Source organism: Zophobas morio, unplaced genomic scaffold (assembly GCF_036711695.1).
Source record: "Zophobas morio isolate AGI-343-1 ecotype UQ-CSIRO unplaced genomic scaffold, CSIRO_AGI_Zmor_V1 ptg000046l, whole genome shotgun sequence".
Lineage (NCBI taxonomy): Eukaryota > Metazoa > Arthropoda > Insecta > Coleoptera > Tenebrionidae > Zophobas > Zophobas morio.
Window position 1 is genome coordinate 7,068,960 of NW_026972151.1, and position 19,787 is coordinate 7,088,746.

General features: G+C 33.6%; 1 protein-coding gene across 1 annotated transcript in view; it reads right to left on the reverse strand.

Moving 5' to 3' along the window:
* Positions 1-2,287: 2,287 nt before the first annotated feature.
* The window catches only part of Dbx, a 47,065-nt gene continuing 29,565 nt past the window's right edge, over positions 2,288-19,787 (reverse strand). Inside the window, exons 2-4 of the mRNA XM_064073860.1 lie at positions 10,282-10,431; positions 9,283-9,506; positions 2,288-2,599 (exon numbers count right to left, since the gene is read on the reverse strand). Of these exons, the coding sequence (XP_063929930.1) occupies positions 2,288-2,599; positions 9,283-9,506; positions 10,282-10,431 (686 nt within the window). The remainder of the gene's footprint in view (positions 2,600-9,282; positions 9,507-10,281; positions 10,432-19,787) is intronic.

Genomic DNA, 19,787 nt, shown 5'->3' on the forward strand with positions numbered 1-19,787 from the left:
TATTTTTGCCGGTTTTGCTTGTTTAAGACTGCTTTTCCGGTAGAATTGTACAAATAGTGTAAAAATGTAATTTTGACAATAAAAGGTAAAATCTTTGTCCGATGAATTTTCATACAGGATCCCTGTTGTGCGCCTTATTTTCTCCATCGTGTTTGGAATTCTTGGAAAAGATAGTAAACATAACACACTTTTTGTTTAAAAAGTCGTCGCAAACGGACAACAACGGTGGTTATGAAATAAATAATAAAAATTTATTATATATGATTCCGTTGTTGTGGTAAAATTAAATATAAAAATAATAAGAAACAAACTATACGTAACAAAAAATTATATAAGCAGACCTTCTCTCAATAAACAATTTTTTTATTCATCATGTATATATATATATTTTTTGACCTACACAATCTTGAGTTTTATTTTGAAACGTTGCTTAACCCATAAGCAGTCGCGCGTGGATAAAAATGACCCAAGCCGTACATTTTGTCAAATATCCTTTTTCGCTTATGGACCTCCGGTTTCATGAATTCCTTAATTATTCTTACCTGCGTCGACCCATACCAATTACCTGCACTTTATGTGAGCCGACAAATATGCATTTTTTTTGTAATAATTTTTTTTAAATAAAAATTTTACTTTATATGTTATTACGCTTACGGGTTAAGTTGTTAGGTAAAATGGGTTTGACTATATATTAATAAGACGCACTAGAAAACTGTTTTGGATGGATTAGGAAACAAAATGGAAATTCTATTAACCCCACATCTATTCAATTTCAAATGGCTTTTAGAAAATTAATCATACAAGATTATTTTGATGAAACGAACACAGGTAATCAAAACTGCGAGCCTGATATGGAAGAAATTTTAAAGTTAAATGTAGGTCGTCGTTTTGATGAAGAAGAATAAGTCACCACGATGCAGAAGACCACCTTAAAACTACACAGTTTGCAATAAATTGCGTACACGAATCAATTTTTGAAATTATAAATGAAGTGATACTTTTTAAATTGGGTGGCGACATCTAGGAATAGTTTAGGCAACGACCACCCATGACGGCTTAAAATTCGGGTCAGAAAGAACAAAGGCGCCGACACGAGCTGTCTCTACTGATTGTTATCTCTGCTGTGATTGTAGCTTGTCGGGGGGTGATATTTTTACGCATCTTTGGTTCTAAATTTACCAAGGTAGTATGTGAAAAACTGCCTGACGTACAACAAAATAAGTATAATTTTAGTTAGATCATCCACGTTGTTACTTTGCACCAAATTTTAAACATTTTCATTTTTTTTGTAACTCATCATGCACCTGGAGAAGGCGTATAGTAACGTTCTTATTAATAAGCGTTTGGAAGTACTTAGTAAAAGCAAATAAAGAGCACTTACGTAAGCATTAGTAATAGCTATATAGATAAATCATTCAATTTAAGGCCGGAAAAATGTTTCAGAAGAGCTAAACCCATCAAAGCATTAGAGGAAGGTTGTTGTCTTTTACCAACCCTTTTAGTAATCTTAGAAAAGTGAAAAAAGAAGTTGGAAGATATGGAAATAGGCTGTTCACAAAGGTCGAAATTTCCATTCCTAAGAAGAGTGGGCGAGCAGAACGAACTGATGATTGAGAATTAAAGACGAGATGGTAAATGTGGCCTGCGACAATAGTCGTATTCATATAAAAATAATATTTAAGTGAAATTTTAGTGTTTGAAATAAACACTTACAAAAAGCCGAATTACTGTTTTAAATAGCGTAAAGTTTTATGCTATTGAGGGACTCATTAATTAGTAGCCTAAAAAATCCAATTTACAAAAAATTTCTCGTACTGACTTTCCTTTTTTAGTATCTGGACCTTTCAGTAATTTCGAATTTGAAATTTCGATTTATCATATTCGTAACATATGTATATGAAATCACCTAGGAAAAGTTACTAAAAAATGTCATATTCTAAGTGTTTTTGACTAGGGGTATTTCCACGACTATAATGTAAAAATAACTGAAATTTAATAGTAGGTAAAACCTAAAAATCTGCGATAAAGTACTTGTAGTGATTGGAGACAAATAAACAAACTTCTTTCCATCCTCGTTTATTACCTCTTCATACATACATCTCAAATATTTACAATCCCATAAATGCGCCTCATCCTCCCTTTAATAAACTTGTACATGTACATGAAATGACTTTTTAAAATGATTGTGCAGAAATTTACTTCTCACTCATGATCAAAGTGCCGGCGGCCCTCCCGACCCCCATATCAAGATCAGTATATACAGCAAATACAAGTCGGAATAAACAAATCATGTAACGTTGATCTCCTCGTCACTGTCGTTCGAACTGTCGTAATCCACCCCGTCGTAGATCTGGTAGTTCTGCACGGGGTGGCAGTGGCCTCCGCTTCCTGTTTCCCCTAGCTCGGGGGAGTTCACCGGAGAGATATCCTGTACGTCTGTCAGATCCAGCTTCGGTTTGTCCCCGTCGGCGTCGCTCAGGTCCGGATGGGGGTTGTTCTTGTTGGGGAGCGTCTGCTCGCGGGAACCCCCGGCGGCGAGCAGCTCGCGCTCTTTCGAGTTCCGCCATTTCATTCGGCGGTTTTGGAACCAGATTTTAACCTAAAAAAATATTAATTAGAGATGGTGTAATGTAAAGTGTAATGAGCACTGTTCACGTAGCTGGTTTCCCCATATTTAACCGATAGAAACTTTATTGGTTGAGAGAGATATCGGTTTATAACAGCTAAATTTAATACTAAGTTGAATAGAATACAAAAATAAAGTCAAAAGTGTTAGAACTCTAAGTGATTAGTTGTTTTTAGTTTCTTTCTTTTAGATGCTTTAACCAGGAAAACAAATTTTATTATAAACGCTTAAAAAAATAATACCATTATTCATATTTGAAATTCTTTAGAAAGCGAAGTGATTGGTAAATTTCACATACAAAAGTTCTGAAGATTCGTTAATCGAGAGAAGTGAACTTTTAAGAATTAAAAACACATTTTACTTCTGCGATTTTTGCTTCCTGAGCATAAGCTAAGGAAGTTTTGAAATACGGTTCATCTGGTGTAATTATTAGAGATAAAAACTAAACTCCAAACTAGTGAATGGAATGTTAGATATTTTAGGAATACTTAACGTCTATATCGTAAAACTCTAAACAAAATGCATCCGATCATTCTGACCAATTTTCTAAAATAACATACTCTTGTACTTGTGGTATATGAATCAGTCTTGATTTTTTGTCCTAGATATCCAGATTGTCGCATTAAAATCTAAATTGTGTAATAACATTTTATAAACTATATGAAATAAGAGAAAGAAAGAGATCGTTGGCCCACCTTTTTTGTTCTAGGTCTCACTATATTTTTCTAAAAAACTGGATTTATTGTATTGTAAGTATTTCATTGACATGGGAAGTTCTGTCTAATAACGTGAGACTATTTTTGTGTTTGGACTGGCTACAAAAATTTAAACAATCTAAAGCAGAAGTCGAAAGATGTGTAGTGGTTAATAATCACAAAAAAAAACACATTCAATAAATGATTCTTTAATACTTTTTACTTCCCGAACGTAAGCTAAGGAAGTATAGTAAATGAGTCCACCGGCCGAATTGCCACTCATTTCCGTCTGTCTGTTTGTCTGTCTGTCTGTCTGTCGGTCTGTTTTTTATTTTCCATTTTTATTAGACAAGTAATCTCCGAAACTACTGGACCGACTATTGTCAAATTTTGTACGTACATTAGGAATATCATGTAGATGGTTAAATACTGACTAGAATTTGGCTAATCTAAAATAAGATATTCCTACACTTCTGGTGTGTGAATTCGTGTTGTACTTTCACCCTAAACATCCAGAATTTTTGGAAAAAATTCAGAATTCAATAATAACATTTTGCAATATAAACTTTGAAGCTACAAAACCGAATGCTGTGAAATCTTCTAAATATTGTAAGGTATTGGTAAATCGTTAAGCAAAATTTATTCGTTTAGTCCCTCCCAAAAAATTGATGACGTCATCACAAAATTTTTACGAATAAATCCTATCCAAAATGTGCAAAATATGATGAGTCTATATTGTGATTTATCATTGCATTAGAAGTTTTTACATTCCACGTATCCAAAGTGATATAGGTACGTGTCTTTGCAAAAATGTTGATCACAAAATTTTGTTAAGGGACAACTCCTTTGAAACGTACGCTCAGCATGCCTCTTTACATTTGCTTTGACGTTACATACATATCTTTATTTTAACTTATAAGGATTCTGATAAAAAAAATATAATTCGCAGAATCAAGTTTGATAACTTTTCCAACAAGCTGGATTTGTTTAATTGTATTTGCGGGGCCAGGGAAGTTCTGTCGAAATAACCTTCGACCAGTTTTTTTATACTAAATTTATGCTGTATATGGTGACTCTTTCAGGGAGTGTAGCCGTTATAGTTTTTGGAAATTTCATTGTACCCTATAAAATTTTATTGCAATAACGAGACGGACAGTACTACAATAGCAAGAGATATTTATAATTTAGGTTGTCGCGTGCCGGTAATCCTCAGATGTTAGAAAGCATAATAATCCAGGTTCGGGCAGGGACCATCGTTACTCATGAACGGAAATGACCATTATTTTATGAGTACAACTACCTGCTAAATATTCTCAGACAAATTTGAGTGAACTGGTGTGAGCCATAAATATTTCTTACCATTGTACTACTGTCCGTCTCGTTATCGTCAATAAAATTTTATAGGGTAGAATGAAATTTGCAAAACTATACCTGCGTTTAAAAATGAAACTATTTCTTTCTTAAAAATTTTATCGAGCCAAGCGAGCTGTACTATGACACATCATCTGACTATAAAAATATAGACAATCTAAATCATATCAACTAGTTTATAAGTCGAGAGCTTTCCAGGATTTTGGTAGCTATAATCATGAAATAAAAGATTAAATAAACGTTTGCACAGTTTTCTTTTTATAATACTTTTTAGATTACTATTGTTACTCATTCTTGAGATTCTCCAGGAAATGAAGTGACTTATAAACTTTCATCAAAAATTGTCCAAGGTGGTTTCAGCGAGCGAAGCGAGCGTATTGTGTTGCTATAAACACAAGTATTAGAAGTTCTAAAGATTGTTTTAGCGAGCGAAACGAGCTGCATTATGCTATATTTAAGAACTAAAAACACAATTTATCTCTTTTTATTTCTCGAGCGGAAGCGAAGGAAGTATTGTAATCCTGTCCGTCGGACGACTCCCTACTTTTACGTTTTCTCGATATTTTATGATCCCTAGAGTACGAAGAAATATGTTTCCCATTTTTGTCTGTCTGTCTGCCAGTCTGCCCGTCTGTCTGCCGTCTGTCCCGATTTTTATTAGAGAGACAATCTTCAAAAGTACTGGGCCAACTGTTGTCAAATTTTATTTATATCAGGAGTATTATGTAGATGGTAAATCGCGAACCAAAATTTGTCTAATCAGCCCTACCTACAATGTGATGACGTCACTTCAAAATTGTTCATAGTACATGGGTTTTAAATTGTATAAAATAACAAAGTCCTACACATGTAGTTTATGACTCCGTATTGAGTTTTTACCCGAAAATGTCAAAAGTCAAAATTTTTGGACAAAAAATGAAAAAATCAAAATTATAAAACATTTTCAAGCAATCTGCAAAACCGAATGCTTTGAAATCTTGCAATGTTTTAAAGTTATGATAAGCGTCATAATAAATTTTGAATCAAAATATATTTGCTTATCCCTTCCAAAAAATTGATGACGTCAGCTCAAAATTTTGCCAAATAAATTCTATCTAAAATTTCCACAATATGATGAGTCTCTACATTTTTTTAATTATTCCATTCATATTTTTTGGATGTGTTTATACAGGGTGACTCAAAAAAATTAATGAATGTGTGAATTTATTTTATTGATTTAATCAGAAACTGCAGAACCGAATGTGCAAAATATGATGCGTCGAAACTTGTGATTTATCATTATCACTGCATTAATATTTTTTACATTTGTTTATATAGGTGTCCCAAAAAAAAAAAAAAACTGAATCAATTTATTTTATTGACTATATCAAGAATTGCAAAACTGAATACTTTGAAATTTTGATCGTTTTAAAGTTATTGTAAGCATGATAGTGTTAATCAAAATATATCTGTTTAATCCTCCCAAAAAATTGATGACGTCATCTCAAAATTTTGCCGAATAAGTTCTACCCAAAATGTGTAAAGTATGATAAGTTTTTACTTGTGATTTATCACAGCATTAACATTTTTTAGATTTGTTTGAACAGGTAGCCCAAAAAAATTAATGAATGAGTCAAATTAATTTATTGATTATATTAGGAACGGCTCACTCCATTTTCTCAGAAAATTTTCAGAGTACAACACTGTTATTTTTAATATTACACTGCACCTTTTCCAAGTTGATATACGTGTCGTTGCAAAAATGTTGATGACATCATCACAAAATTGTGTAAAGAAAAAAATCAACTCGAAATTTTTTTAGATTTTAATGCCAACATTACTCATCCTTGAGATTCCTCAAAAAATAAAAAAAAAATTATAATTTATAACTTTGACCAAAAATCGCCTAAGTTGACTCCAGCGAGCGAAACGAGCATATAATGTTGCTTTAAAGTTTTAGAAGTTCTACAAATTGTTTTGGCGAGCGAAGCGAGCTGTACTAATATGCTACATTTAAGAATTAATTAAAATACGATTTATCTGTGTTTTTTTCAGAAAACGAACCGAGCTGTGTTAAGCTACATTTGACGATCGAAATATAAACAATCTAATGTGTTTCTTTTATTAATCAAATTTTGCTTTATTTCAGGATTCTTTCAGCGAACGCAGCGGACTGTATAAAGTTGTTTTTAAAAATAAAACTACTTTTTTCTTTAAAATTCTACCACGGAAACAAATTTTTGCTTTTAAAAATACCACCACTACTCATCCTTGAGATTCCTCAGAAATTGAAGTGATTTGTAAATTTGACTTAACAGAAAAATGACCGAAGACGGTTTTAGTGAGCAAAGCGAGTTGTATTATGATATTTTTAAGAACTAAAAACACAATTTATCTCTGAAATTTTTTTTCAGGGAGCGGAGCGAGCTGTGTTATATTATATTATATTCGACTAAAAAATATAAACAATCTAAAATATGTAGATTAATTTATATCAGCGGAAACTCTCAAATATTCTATTAGTAATTAAAAATAAAAGATTATTTTATTTCTAAAAAAATTTTTAAAGCAGAATATTTTAATATTAGTTGCATTTCTATCACTTTTAAAAACGAAATCTTTTAGTTAGTACAGCGAAATGTTTCATTCTTCTTTTAACACTAAAATTATGCTTTATGTCGAAATTCTTTCAGCGAACGCAGCGAGCTATACAAACCATGTTTAAAAAATAGACTATATCTTTCTGTAACAAATTTTATTAGAAACTCTCCATAATTTTTTAGCGAGCGAAGCGAGCTGTGTCATAATAGTTCTGATTACAAAATATACATATAATCTTAAGCAGATTAATTTTTTGTTGCATCTAAATACGAAACCCCAATACTTTTCAAGATTTATTTTAATAAAAACCTGTAAAAATTAAACCTGTTCTATTTTTTAAAATAATTTAGGAAGCAAATTATTACTTTTTGCTAAGTTTATTTATTTTAAAATACATCTTTTGAATATGTATTACACAATAATGGGTCCAGATCAATATTTATGTTTTCCTTTGTATAGTTAGAAAGTTGAGCATATAATTATTATTCCCAAGACGTTAAAAATTATTTCAGTAGCAAATAATTTTATTCTGTACAAGAATTTTTGAAATTAATTTTGTTCTTTTTAGAATCTTAATTTAGTTGTTGACGTGTGTAAAAATACTTTACCATTTACAACACAAATAAGTAGAACCACATTTTTTGTATAAAATTTATTACTGAATCATTTTAATTATATTGTTGCAACTGTATCTAATTTTAGCATGATCTCATTATTTTTCATAAGTGGCTTTAATGTGATAAACTACTCCGTAAACAAATTTGATTTCATTAAAATAAAAAATAATGCCCTCAAGTACGTTATTACAGTAAAAAACGAAGATCATCCGCCAAACCCTCGTATCGTTAAACTTCCCATTCCCATCGGCTACTGTCTCCCTTATAAAATTATCTTTCATGTAGACTTCATAAAACTTTCATAAAACCGCGAATCTTACCCCGAATAAAAACTTTACGAGACTACATAAACCAGCGTAAAGCCCGATAAACTTTTCATAATGACTTTAGTTATGTAGACTTTATGGCTAATTAAACCCACCCTTTCGAATCAAACCACTATCATTCCCGCACAAAAAAGCCGATTTTTCTCCGTAAACATCTAGCCGTACCTACTTTAGATAAAAAGCCTTTGTTTCGAAACAACCCCCATGCCACTCTCGACGTCGCGCAAAACAATCAGCCCTTATCGCAATCACAATTAAATCCCATTAAAATGGATTTTATCGTAAAGGAAATGATTTCAAACGAGTATTTAAGAGTCTTTACGGTCGAAAATGCGTACACTTCCAAAGGCGGACCTCTCCGGAAGATTATATAAGAAATTGAACCAATAGGAATCGCACGATCCCCTCCCTCGACCCTCGACGGACTTGGTGCTCTCTCAAATCACAACGTATTGCCACCCCTATGATGAAAAAGTAAAACGATAGCAACTGCCCAAGGATGCGGAGGAAGGGTTGCTGGCGAATTTACACAAAGGGGACGCGATGAAGGGTAATAGCGGGGCGAGTGGTTTATGTTTTTGTTTTATTGTTGCACAATGCAAATACCTAGAGGTCGAGCTAGTTGGATTTTTTTGTAATATACAGTGTGATGCATAACACGAACTTGAATATAGAGTTTAACTTAAAAAAAAAACATATGGAATGGTGCATTAATTAGTGTAACATTGCAGATATTGAATTTATATATTTACCCCCACCAACAACTTAGAAATTTTGAAAATCTGCGAATCTTTATCGCGTTCGACAATTAACAGTTTCAGCATCGATTAAATCCAGGGCCGGCTTCTGGCGCCCCCTTGCGTTCTCCCAAGAAAACTTGAAAACTGAAACAGACGTCGTCCCCCGAGCCGGCCCTGGATTGATCGATGACATAATAGATTCCTCCCCCTGTTTTCCGACTCTCCACTATTATAACCACTGTGTTAGATCTGTAACATATGTTTCTGATGGCACCCTAACAAGGGTCGTTCGTCTGATCCGAACAGATTTATTTTTTCCGTACTCACTTGACTATCTTTAAGGCCCAGTTTTTCGGCGAGCTTCTTCCTGTCCGGCTTGCTGATATATTTCTGGATTTGAAATCTCCTCTCCAGGCCCTTCCGCTGGAGGTCGCTGAAGACGGCCCTCCGCATCATGCCCCGGCGGGGTTTTCCCCGGCCGCTGTGCGCCCATGGGAACGTGCCGGGGAGGGGAAAGACGGCGGATTGGGTGCCAGAAACTGGCGTCGTTACTGGAAATTGATTGGGGTTAGTTTTATTGATGATTTCTTGATCTAAATTAAATATGAGTCAATTTTGATCGTCTCGATTATGCCCGTTTTGAAATTCTAAACTTTCAGGTTTGTTTTAATTTGAGGAATTTTGAAAGTGAATTGACGAATTCGGTTCCCGACAGTTATTGCGATCAGTATTTTCATACCTTACATTAATATATAAAAAAATGCATCTTCGTTAGAATTGTTATTAGGTATTTGTTTATTTTTGAGCCGAATTGTTTTATATTCATCAGTCACAGGCAAAAAATTATTCGTCTGAATTACCAGCGTTCGATTTGTGTGTTTATTTTCCTTGTTATTGAAATGTAGATATATAAAATAATTCAATGAACTGTGAATAAAAACGTTTTAAATTAATTGTTTTTTTCGTTTTCGGTTGGTTTAAACAAATAATTTGATTTCAATTGTGGGGTAATTAACAAATAAATGAACTATGCAAATTTAATTTCCCGTTTTTATGTCCATAAAATATCGTGTCTGGCTGACCACTGAAATGTTATTTAGAGGGGTTGACTGAATTTTTGACAATTTGTAGTAATATTTTTAATTTTTTGTCACTAATTGGTTTTGCTATTTCGGTGACAATGTAATTTGGGACGTTTAATGTTCCAGAAGCTAGGCAACATAATTGCGAGGGTTGGTTATTGTTTCATTTTTTGTACACACTGGGGACCGTTTGGTGTTCTATAATTTGTTTTTTAATTGAAACCCTTACCCCTTTCTCACTTACCTGTCAAATAAGGCTGCGGCCTACAATGAGCCAACAGCAGATGCGGATTGAAATGCGGCCTACTCGCCACCGGCTTGGCTATCGAGGACGAGTGGTTGCTGAGGTAGGACAGTCCAAGCAGGCTAGGCGGAGCCACGTGCAGGAGATTCTCTGTGAATGAAGAAGGTCAGAAAATTAGAAGTCTTCGCAAAGGCGATAATCCGTGGAAACACTGAAATATTGATCGACTGCTGGTATGTCCATAGGGTTCACAGTCTTCACAGACGACCGCTGATTTAGTTCCTTGAATGCTGAAGTGCAGGTTTACCGTTTCCGTCTGACTGTCATTCTGCGATTCGAATTTGGTTTGTTTGCGGTAATGTAGTAAGACTAGAAACTGTAGTTGGGATTTTTTATCAATTAGTTTGGAAGATGGGAAAAGATGTTGCTATTTATTTAAATTTTCCGAATTTTAATTCATACACCGGACACTGCTTTCGTTACAGTTCAGCTGCAACATCAGGCACGACAAACGAAAGGGAAAAGGGGGCTCACAAACTTAATGCAATTAATCTATTAAGTGAATGAAATTTGTGTTACCGTTGATTTAAAGATTTTTGTCGAAATGTTTTATTCATAGATTATATACAGACACATGTTCAAATCCTACCCTTCTTCAGAGATCTTTCTTGTGACCTTATGTTTTTCTACGTGATCGACATTCCAACACTTTAAAATGCTCTCACAAGAGATCGTTAATTTTTCATTTTCTTGTCAATAGATTTATTTCTACAGTTGGAACAACTTCTTTCTGAAACCGATAAAGTGGCTCTCTATTGTATGATATTGCTTTATAATTCCCACAGTTTCTTTTATGAATTTGCCGTTAACGTAAATCTGACATTATTTTATGCTAACTTTGAATAAGGAGAAGTGTTTTTTCCATATTTTGAATAAATTTTGAAGATCGCAGGAAAACTGTAATGTGAATTTCGTCGCCAAAGTTCCATAAAAAAATGTCTCAAGTTAATTATATGGAATTTGGCTTTTTCATTTTAATGTGTTTAAATATAAATAAGTAATACTAGCATGAGTAGTTAAAATTTGGAAGGAGTTCCTGTTATTTTGATTTTCTTTACGATAAATCATACGGAAAAATTGCATAAAGGTGTGAGATAGTAAAATAGAGACATAACAGCAAAAATCAAAGACAAAAATTTTTTAATTCAAAAAGCCAGGAGACTAAATAAATATAAGATAAACAAAAGGAAACATCAAGAAAGGAGAACAAGATTCTTGAATAATATGTCAAAAGAAAATAATGGAGACAACCAAAAAGTATTTCACGGAAATCTGAAACAACTCAGACAAAAAAGAAGAATACAGTTTAATGAATTTAAAGAAGAAGATGATACCATGTGACAGAATATAGAAGAGGACCAATTTATGGAAATATGGAGATCGCACTTTGAAGAATTGACAACGTAACGGAGGACCAGCCTAATAGATTCATTCGGATTCGTACTAGCGTGTTGACCAGTTCACTTAAGTTTATGTTTTCGTGTGTTATTGTTTGCGATTTAAAAAAATAAATTTAAAAACCACCCCCTTATGAAGTGTGCATGTTACGCTACTGACTGACAGTCCGTTGTCAGATTCTGATGACTCACCATGTTGAACTTAAAATAATCCATCTCTAACAACCTTTGTCCTTCAATATTAGGTAATAGCAATCTGACGTTAAAGTGTCTATTTATGTTCATACACCGAAAGAATATCGGGTAGAAATTACTTTGATTTAAATGAGTTTGTCTTCTCAAAACACAGGACTAAAATTACTAATTAAACCACAATCAAACAAAATGTTCTGAATATTATATGTAATTCTTATACTTTACTATATAAAGACGGTCGTATTCTTTACATTTTCGATAAAATTCGTTCTTAATTTGAGCAATAAAAAATTTGTGACGACGTCATCAACATGGTTAATACTAGTCACAGTACAAAAGAAAAGTAGTCACAGCGTATTACCATTGCAAGAAAAAACAAAGACACGTATGCCAGCTTGTATTGGTGCAGTGAAATACTAAAAATAAGAGAATTGTATTCCTAAAATTTCCTGAGAAAATGGAGTGAAAATAAATTGACTCATTCATTAATTTTTCCGCGCCACTTGTTTAAACATATCTAAAAAATATGAATGCAGTGATAAATAATAAGTAAAAACTCATCATATTTTGCATATTTTGGGTAGAATTTATTCGTTATTTTATACAACTTAAAACCCATTTACTATGTACATCTACAAACATCTACTGTGGTAACGTCATTATATTATTGGGGGGGTAACTAGATAAATTTTGGTTAGCGTTTTACCATCTGCATGATATTTCTAATATAGATACAAAATTTGACAACAATCGGGTCAGTACTTTCATGGATTATCTGTCTAATAAAAATCCGGGACGGCAAACCGACGGACAGACAGACGGTCAGACGGACAGACAGTAAGAGGGAAACGGGAGACCTATTTCTTCGTACTGTAAGGGTCATGAAAGGTCGAGAAAACAATAAAAGTAGAGAGTCGGTCGACGGATTCGATTACAATACTTCCTTTGCTTACGCTCAGGAAATAAAACCACGAAAGTAAAAAGCTACAACAATGCCAGAAATGATAAAATAATGGGGAAATAAGGAAGAAAAGAACACAATTACACAAAAGAAGCTGGAAACTGTAGCCTACAGATTTTCATTGAGTTGTATATCCTTTTAAGTTAGTAATTCTTTAGTTTGTCTGAATTTATGGACGGGTTAATAAAGATCACGAAGATACAAAACCAATGTAATGTAGGAAACATACTCCTTTTAAATTTTTTATATGAGAAAGAAGATAAAAGATAATTTTCGACAATCACAGAGGAATACCGCAAAAAATTGTACCCGCTAAAGTAATTACAACAATAATTGAAAAAAAAAAAAACGAGAGAACAGAGAAAGCGTTATTTGTTTTAGAGGTCTGGATGGAATTCGAAGAAAATATTCCTGGAGAGCGTTAGAAACTATAGAAATATAATAAAGGCAAACAATGAACAACTGCATGATTTGCAGCAAAGCTAAGAGTAAAGCAAGGACGTCTGCTAGGTCTTCTACTATTGTTACTAGTGTTAAATTAATCAGTAAAAAAATATTGATTTAAGTTATTTAAAGAAAATGTTCCTCGCCCCTGCGGTACAAGCCAAAAAATACGGATTTTTCGAAAGATTTTTTTTTAATTTATTTTTTTATACGGCAACCTAATATAAATTAAAATAAATATGTATGTGGACTGTTAAAGTATAGTTGAAGAAATACGTTATGCGTGCGTTTCAAATTTTTCCATAACAAAAGTTTTTGATTTCATCATCCATATAAAGAGTAAGGATACGTCCTATAAGAATTTGAACAGGTGCAGTTATTACTAACAATAACAGTACTGTATTCCAAATTTTTTGGGAAAATCGATTGAGCCGTTCTTGATTTGGTCAATAAACTAGTCTGTCAGTTCATTAATTTTTTTGAGTCACCCTGTATGAATAATTCTAAAAAATGAATGCACACAAATCATAATCTTTTGCATATTTTTAAGTTGTAAAATGTAATACAATTTTATTTTATTTTTTTGTCTAAAAATCTGAATATCTAGGGTAACAACTCAGCACAGATTTATAAACTACAAGTGCAGGAGTATTTTATTTTATAAAATTTAAATAACATATATTTTTGTAAATTTTGTAGATCTCATTTGTGGTGAAGATGATAAGACATATTGATTAGCGTCTTACCATTCACACGACATTCCGAACGTGCATATTAAATTTCACAACAATCGTTTAGTAGTTACGGAAATTACCTGCCTAATAAAATTGGTACAGACGACAGACAGAGGGAAACGTAAGAGCTACTTTTTCATACATTAGGCGTCATAAAACGCCGAGAAAACATGAAAATAGCCAGTAGTCCGATCGAACTTATTACAATATTTCCTTCGCTTACGGTACAGTTTTGGAAATTTCTTTCTATCCTATAAAATTTTATTGGCAATAACGAGACCGACAGTAGTACAATAGCAAGAGATATTTACAACTTGAAGTTGTCGCGTGCCGGTAATCCTCAGATGTTAGAAAGCAGAATAATCCAGGTCTGAACAGGGCCCATCGTTACTCACGAACGAAAATGACCATTATTTTATGAATACAACTCCCTGCTGAATGTTCTCCGACAAATTCGGGTGAACTGGTCTGAGCCATAAATATTTCTTACCATTGTACTACTGTCACCTCGTTATTGTTAATACAATTTGATAGGGTAGAATGAAATTTCCAAAACTATACCATCCCGCCAGATAATAAAATAATATAATAATAATAAACAAAATAAAGGCAGATCGTAAACTACATGTACAGAAGTATATTATTTTATAAAATTGGACGTCATCGTATTGTTGGTGGGATGATTAGGTTAATCAAAATTTTAGTTAGCGTTTTACCTATTGATATTCCCAATATACATAGAAAATTTGACAACATCGTTCTAGTAGTTTCGGAAATTATCTATCTAATAAGAATCGGGACGGACGACAGACGACAAACGGTAGACAACAGACGGATGGAAATAGGAGATCACATGAAACGTCAAAAAAATATAAAAGTAGCAGTCGCCTGATGGATTCAGTTACAATACTTTCTCCTCATACGTTCGGCAAGTAATAAAATTAAATAAAAACGATAACATCAAGAATGACATATACAGAAAAAATGCACAGCTCAACCAGTGAGAAAATAGGTTAAGGACAAATAAGTTGATTTGGACCTGTGAGCCATCCAACGTCAGATTAATAAAAATAATATTTGAAACGCGGTTAGTGGGAAATAGTACAAAGAGGAAGAAAGAGTGTGGGAAGAAGCAAAAAATGGTCTGATCTTATTAGACAGTTCTTCCCTTGCGTCTGAAGGCAACGAGACAAATCCACTCTCTTATAAAAAAAAGAAAACAGTGTAAGGAAAAAATGGACCCCGCGGCCTTCGTATTATTAGCACGTCGCTCTCACCAATAATAGAGCTAATAGGCCGTTCTTCTGTTTTTATAGAAACTGTATCTGTAGAGTTACGATTTATAAAATAATTTTTTAATAAAAAAATTGATTAACGATTTACTAGGCTTGCGAGATTTCAAGGCATTCGATTTTGCAGTTTCAAGGCTAAATTGTAAAAATTATTGTTGGTGTACAATTTTGTTTTTTTTTTTGCGAGAATCTGGATGCCGAAAGTAAAAAATGAAGGCGGATTCATAGGTCAGAAATACAGGAACATACTATTTTGCGAAATTGTGAGGCGACGTTGGTTAGCGTGTTCCATCCAGATGCCTTAGCGTGTTGCCATCTTTACCATCTCTCCTCCCCATAAAATTTGGTAAGTCCAGTAGTTTCGGAAGTTTTTACATATCGACACAGACGACGGACTTCGATGCCAGTTTAAAACTGTGTAGTAAAATTACACTCAACTAACAATATATTAGATAATACTTAACTGTTATTATTACCTAATAAAGAACGTCAGTTTTGTTATACACTGTAGACTATTTTCCAAAATGTGAAAATTCTCAATAAGTACTAATTAAATTATGTAAATGCCAAATGGTATAGTGATTACTTTTCTTTATCTCGCACCAGGTTTGTTTCTTCTGGATGACAGGAAATATTAACATTACATTTTATTAAATTGTAGCCGCTCTGTTGAGCTCTTTGGACTCGGTTAGTCGTGGGGAGTCAGTCCACCATTTCCTCTTCTGAATTTACAATTGCCTGTACGTTTTCGCTTGCTCTACTATTTCTTTCCACTGTGTCCGGTTCTGGATTTTCTTCGACCAGTCTTGAATATCTAGCTTTGACAAATCCTTTCTTACTTGATCCTCCCACCTGATTTTTGGTCTTCCTCTTCATCTGTTAATGTCAGGTTTCCATTCGGTAATTTTCCTCGCGTGTTTGTTTTTCTCCATTCTTTCTACCATACGAGTGTATTCTACGTGCCTTTATGGCTCTTACTATGTCTTCTCCTTTGATGATATCTTCTATTTCGTGGTTCATTAATGTTCTGTATTCTTGGTCTTGTATTTTCTTCATCCCCATTATTCTTCTAACTAATTTTATTTAAAATCTTCTCATCTTTTCTTCTGCTTCGCTAGTTAGGCTCATTGTTTCTGCTGCGTATGTCACTACAGATCTTATTGCTGTCTTATATACTCGCAACTTTGTATCTTTGGATATTCTGCTAATCCTCATGATGTTGCTATATTTGAAATACGCTCTATGACCAGCTTGTATTCTTTGCGTTATTTCCACTTGCCGTTTGCCCTCATATCAATAATGCTTTCCAGGTACCTAAAGTTTTCAACAATTTCAAACTTAAAATTTCCTATTTCAATTTCTTTGTTGTCTCTTCGTCCTTGTCTCTTACTTGCTGATAAATATTTTGTCTTCTCCACGTTAATGTCCAATCCTCTTTTGCTTGCTTCATTCGTAATTACTGTTAGTAATTTACTAAGACTTTCCTTGTCTCTCGCAATTAAAACTAAGCCATCAGCATATGCTATGATTTGCACTGACTTATTTATAATTGTTCCTTCCGCATGACTGTTCTTAACTATTCTGTCCATCACAATATTAAATAAAGTAGCTGACATTCCATCACCTTGCCTAACTCCGGAGTTGAATGCAAATTCTTCAGAATTTCCATTCTTTGCTGCCACTACTGCTTTTGATTTCTTTAAGCACATTCGGACTAAGTTTATTAGTTTTCTAGGTATCCCCATCTTTTCCATATCTTGGACCATCGTGTCTCGGTTCATACTATCAAACCCCTGCCTAAAGTCGACGAAGAGTATATGTATGTCGATATTGTGCTCACAGCATTTTTTAAATATTTGGTTCATACTATGGATTGCATCGATTGTTGATCTTCCACGTCTGAAACCATGTTGATATTCCCCTACTTCTGTTTCTATAATTTCTTGTAGCCTCTTATTTATTAAACTGATTAATAACTTATATGCAGCATTAAGCGGACTAATTCCTCTGTAATTTGTGCATAAATGTGGGTTTCCTTTTTTCAAAATTGGAATTATTATTCTTGTGTCCCATTCCATTGGCATCTTTTCAGTAATCCATATGCTCGTAATTAACTCGTACATCTTCTCTTCTAGTACTTGACCTCCATATTTAAACATCTCATTCACTATCCCATCTATCCCTCCTTCTTTGTTCATCTTTAAGCTGCTCAATACATTGAAGTATTCTTATTTTGTTGGTAGGTATTGCTCATCACTGGTGTCTCCGTATTCTATCTGATTTTGGTTCATTATAACTACATCGTAATCTCTTCTCAGTAGCTTCTTTCCCAATCTTAACTATCAATGTTCACGTTTGTTTGTTTCCTATTCTGTTTTCTGATGTACTGATATAGCTTCACATTGTTCTTATTGTCTTTTTCTATTTCATCCATTGTTTTTTCAATCCATTTCGTTCTTTTGCTTAATAGTAGTTTTGTGCATTCTTTTCTTATCGTCTTGTAATTCTGGTATTCACTTTGTTTACCTGATTTTAGCCATCTTATTCTTGCATTCCTTTTTCTGTTTACAATCCCCTCGCACTCGTCATCAAACCATTTCTTAAACGCCCTCTTTTGTTTTCTGCCTGCTACTTTTTCTGTCGCTTTTATCATACAATTTTTTAACTGTCCCCAAGTATTGTCAATATCAGTTTCTTCTACTTCCGCTGCCAGCTGTTTTCCTAACTCACTTTCATATTCATGGTTTTTCACTTTTAATTGTTTTATATTCCATCTTTTCTTATTTTCTGTTTTCATCTTCTTATTGACTATCGTTCTCATCTTCATTTTCACTATTACCAGATGATGATCGGTATCTACATTTGCTCCTCTGTAAGATCTTACATCTTGGACCATCTCTCTTTTGATATCAAAACATGGTCGATTTGGTTACCTGTAGTTTTGCTTGGTCTCATCCACGTCACTTTGGGTGCTGGTTTGTGCATAAACTTTGTTTCCCTGCTACTCTTTCCAGGTATTTCTCTTTTCCTATTTTGGCGTTGGTGTCCCCAATAATAATCATTGTGTCATGTTTTGGTATTGATTCACATGTTCTCTCTAAGTGGTCATAGAAATCGTCTTTATCGTTCTCGCTTGCATCTTCCGTAGGAGCATACACATTTACCAGTGTAATGTTAGCAATCATATTGGATTCTTATCATAGATACTCTCCATTAATCCTTTTAAAGTCTATTATCATATCTCTATATTCTTTGATTATCATAAATCATGTTTCATTTCTTCCCTGCTTATCTTCTCCTGCATACAATAGTGTAAAGCCCTCGTTGTCGACTTTTCCTTCGCCGCTCCATCTTATTTCTTGTAAAGCTAATATTCCAATATTATAATTTTTCATTTCCCTTGATATTTCTTCCATTTTTCCTAGTACTAGCATTGTTTTTATGTTCCAAGTACCAAATTTCATCCAAGCGGTTTTCTTGTTGCGCTTTTTCAGATTCATTTGTCAATTCATATCCCTATTCTTAGCCTTGTCGTCCTTAATTGAATTCCGTCCTACCTCAATTATTAGTTTTTTGCAATCTTGCTTTGCTGTGTCTCCTCCTCACTTAACGGTGACCTTTCACTGGATGTTCACTTATCTTTGCTCTTAACTGTCATTTCAAAGTGTTCTTTACCATACACCATACTTATATTGGCTTTTTATTTCTCGAGGGTAACCTATGGAATTTATGTAATTGTTGCAACTTAGGAACGTGAACTTTACACAGTGCTATAAATCTTATTGTAAGCTATTCAACAAAATATATTCTAGAGCCACTCTTGGTAACCAAATCATTAACGGAGACGTTAATTAAAAACAGTGTACAACTTTGTAAGTTTAAAATTACTAATGGTATAGCAGCTTGTAAAATGTTATTTAAAAAATGCTGATTTAATCAGACGATTCAATCAAACGATGGAATCTAAGGTGGTAGGTTCTTCGACTAATGAATTGATCGCAGTCAAATATTGGAATAAAAGATTTAACTCACTTTTTAGCAACCGGAAATTGAGAACTTTTTATTACATCTACAAAGTTTGAAAACCACTTTTTTGTGCCACAGAAGTTCATTTTTATTTGTAAAAATTGTGTCTTGAGAATATATGTTTTAGTTAAAAAATTCCTTAACATTTTGCTTTAACGACCTAATGTCAAATTTTCCAAAAAATTTTCGACGTCGGCAAATGCCTAACTCACAAAACGTAATGGTATTCTTCAACCTGTACATGTAAATATCGAGACCAATTTTCTTCGGCACTGTAGCATGCAAATCAAATTTTTTTTATACACCCTGTCCTCCCGTACCTCTGACGCCACATGCAGAATCCCCACCGCAATAAGAAGAAAGCCAGCATAAGAAATATCCACAAAGCTAGGTGACA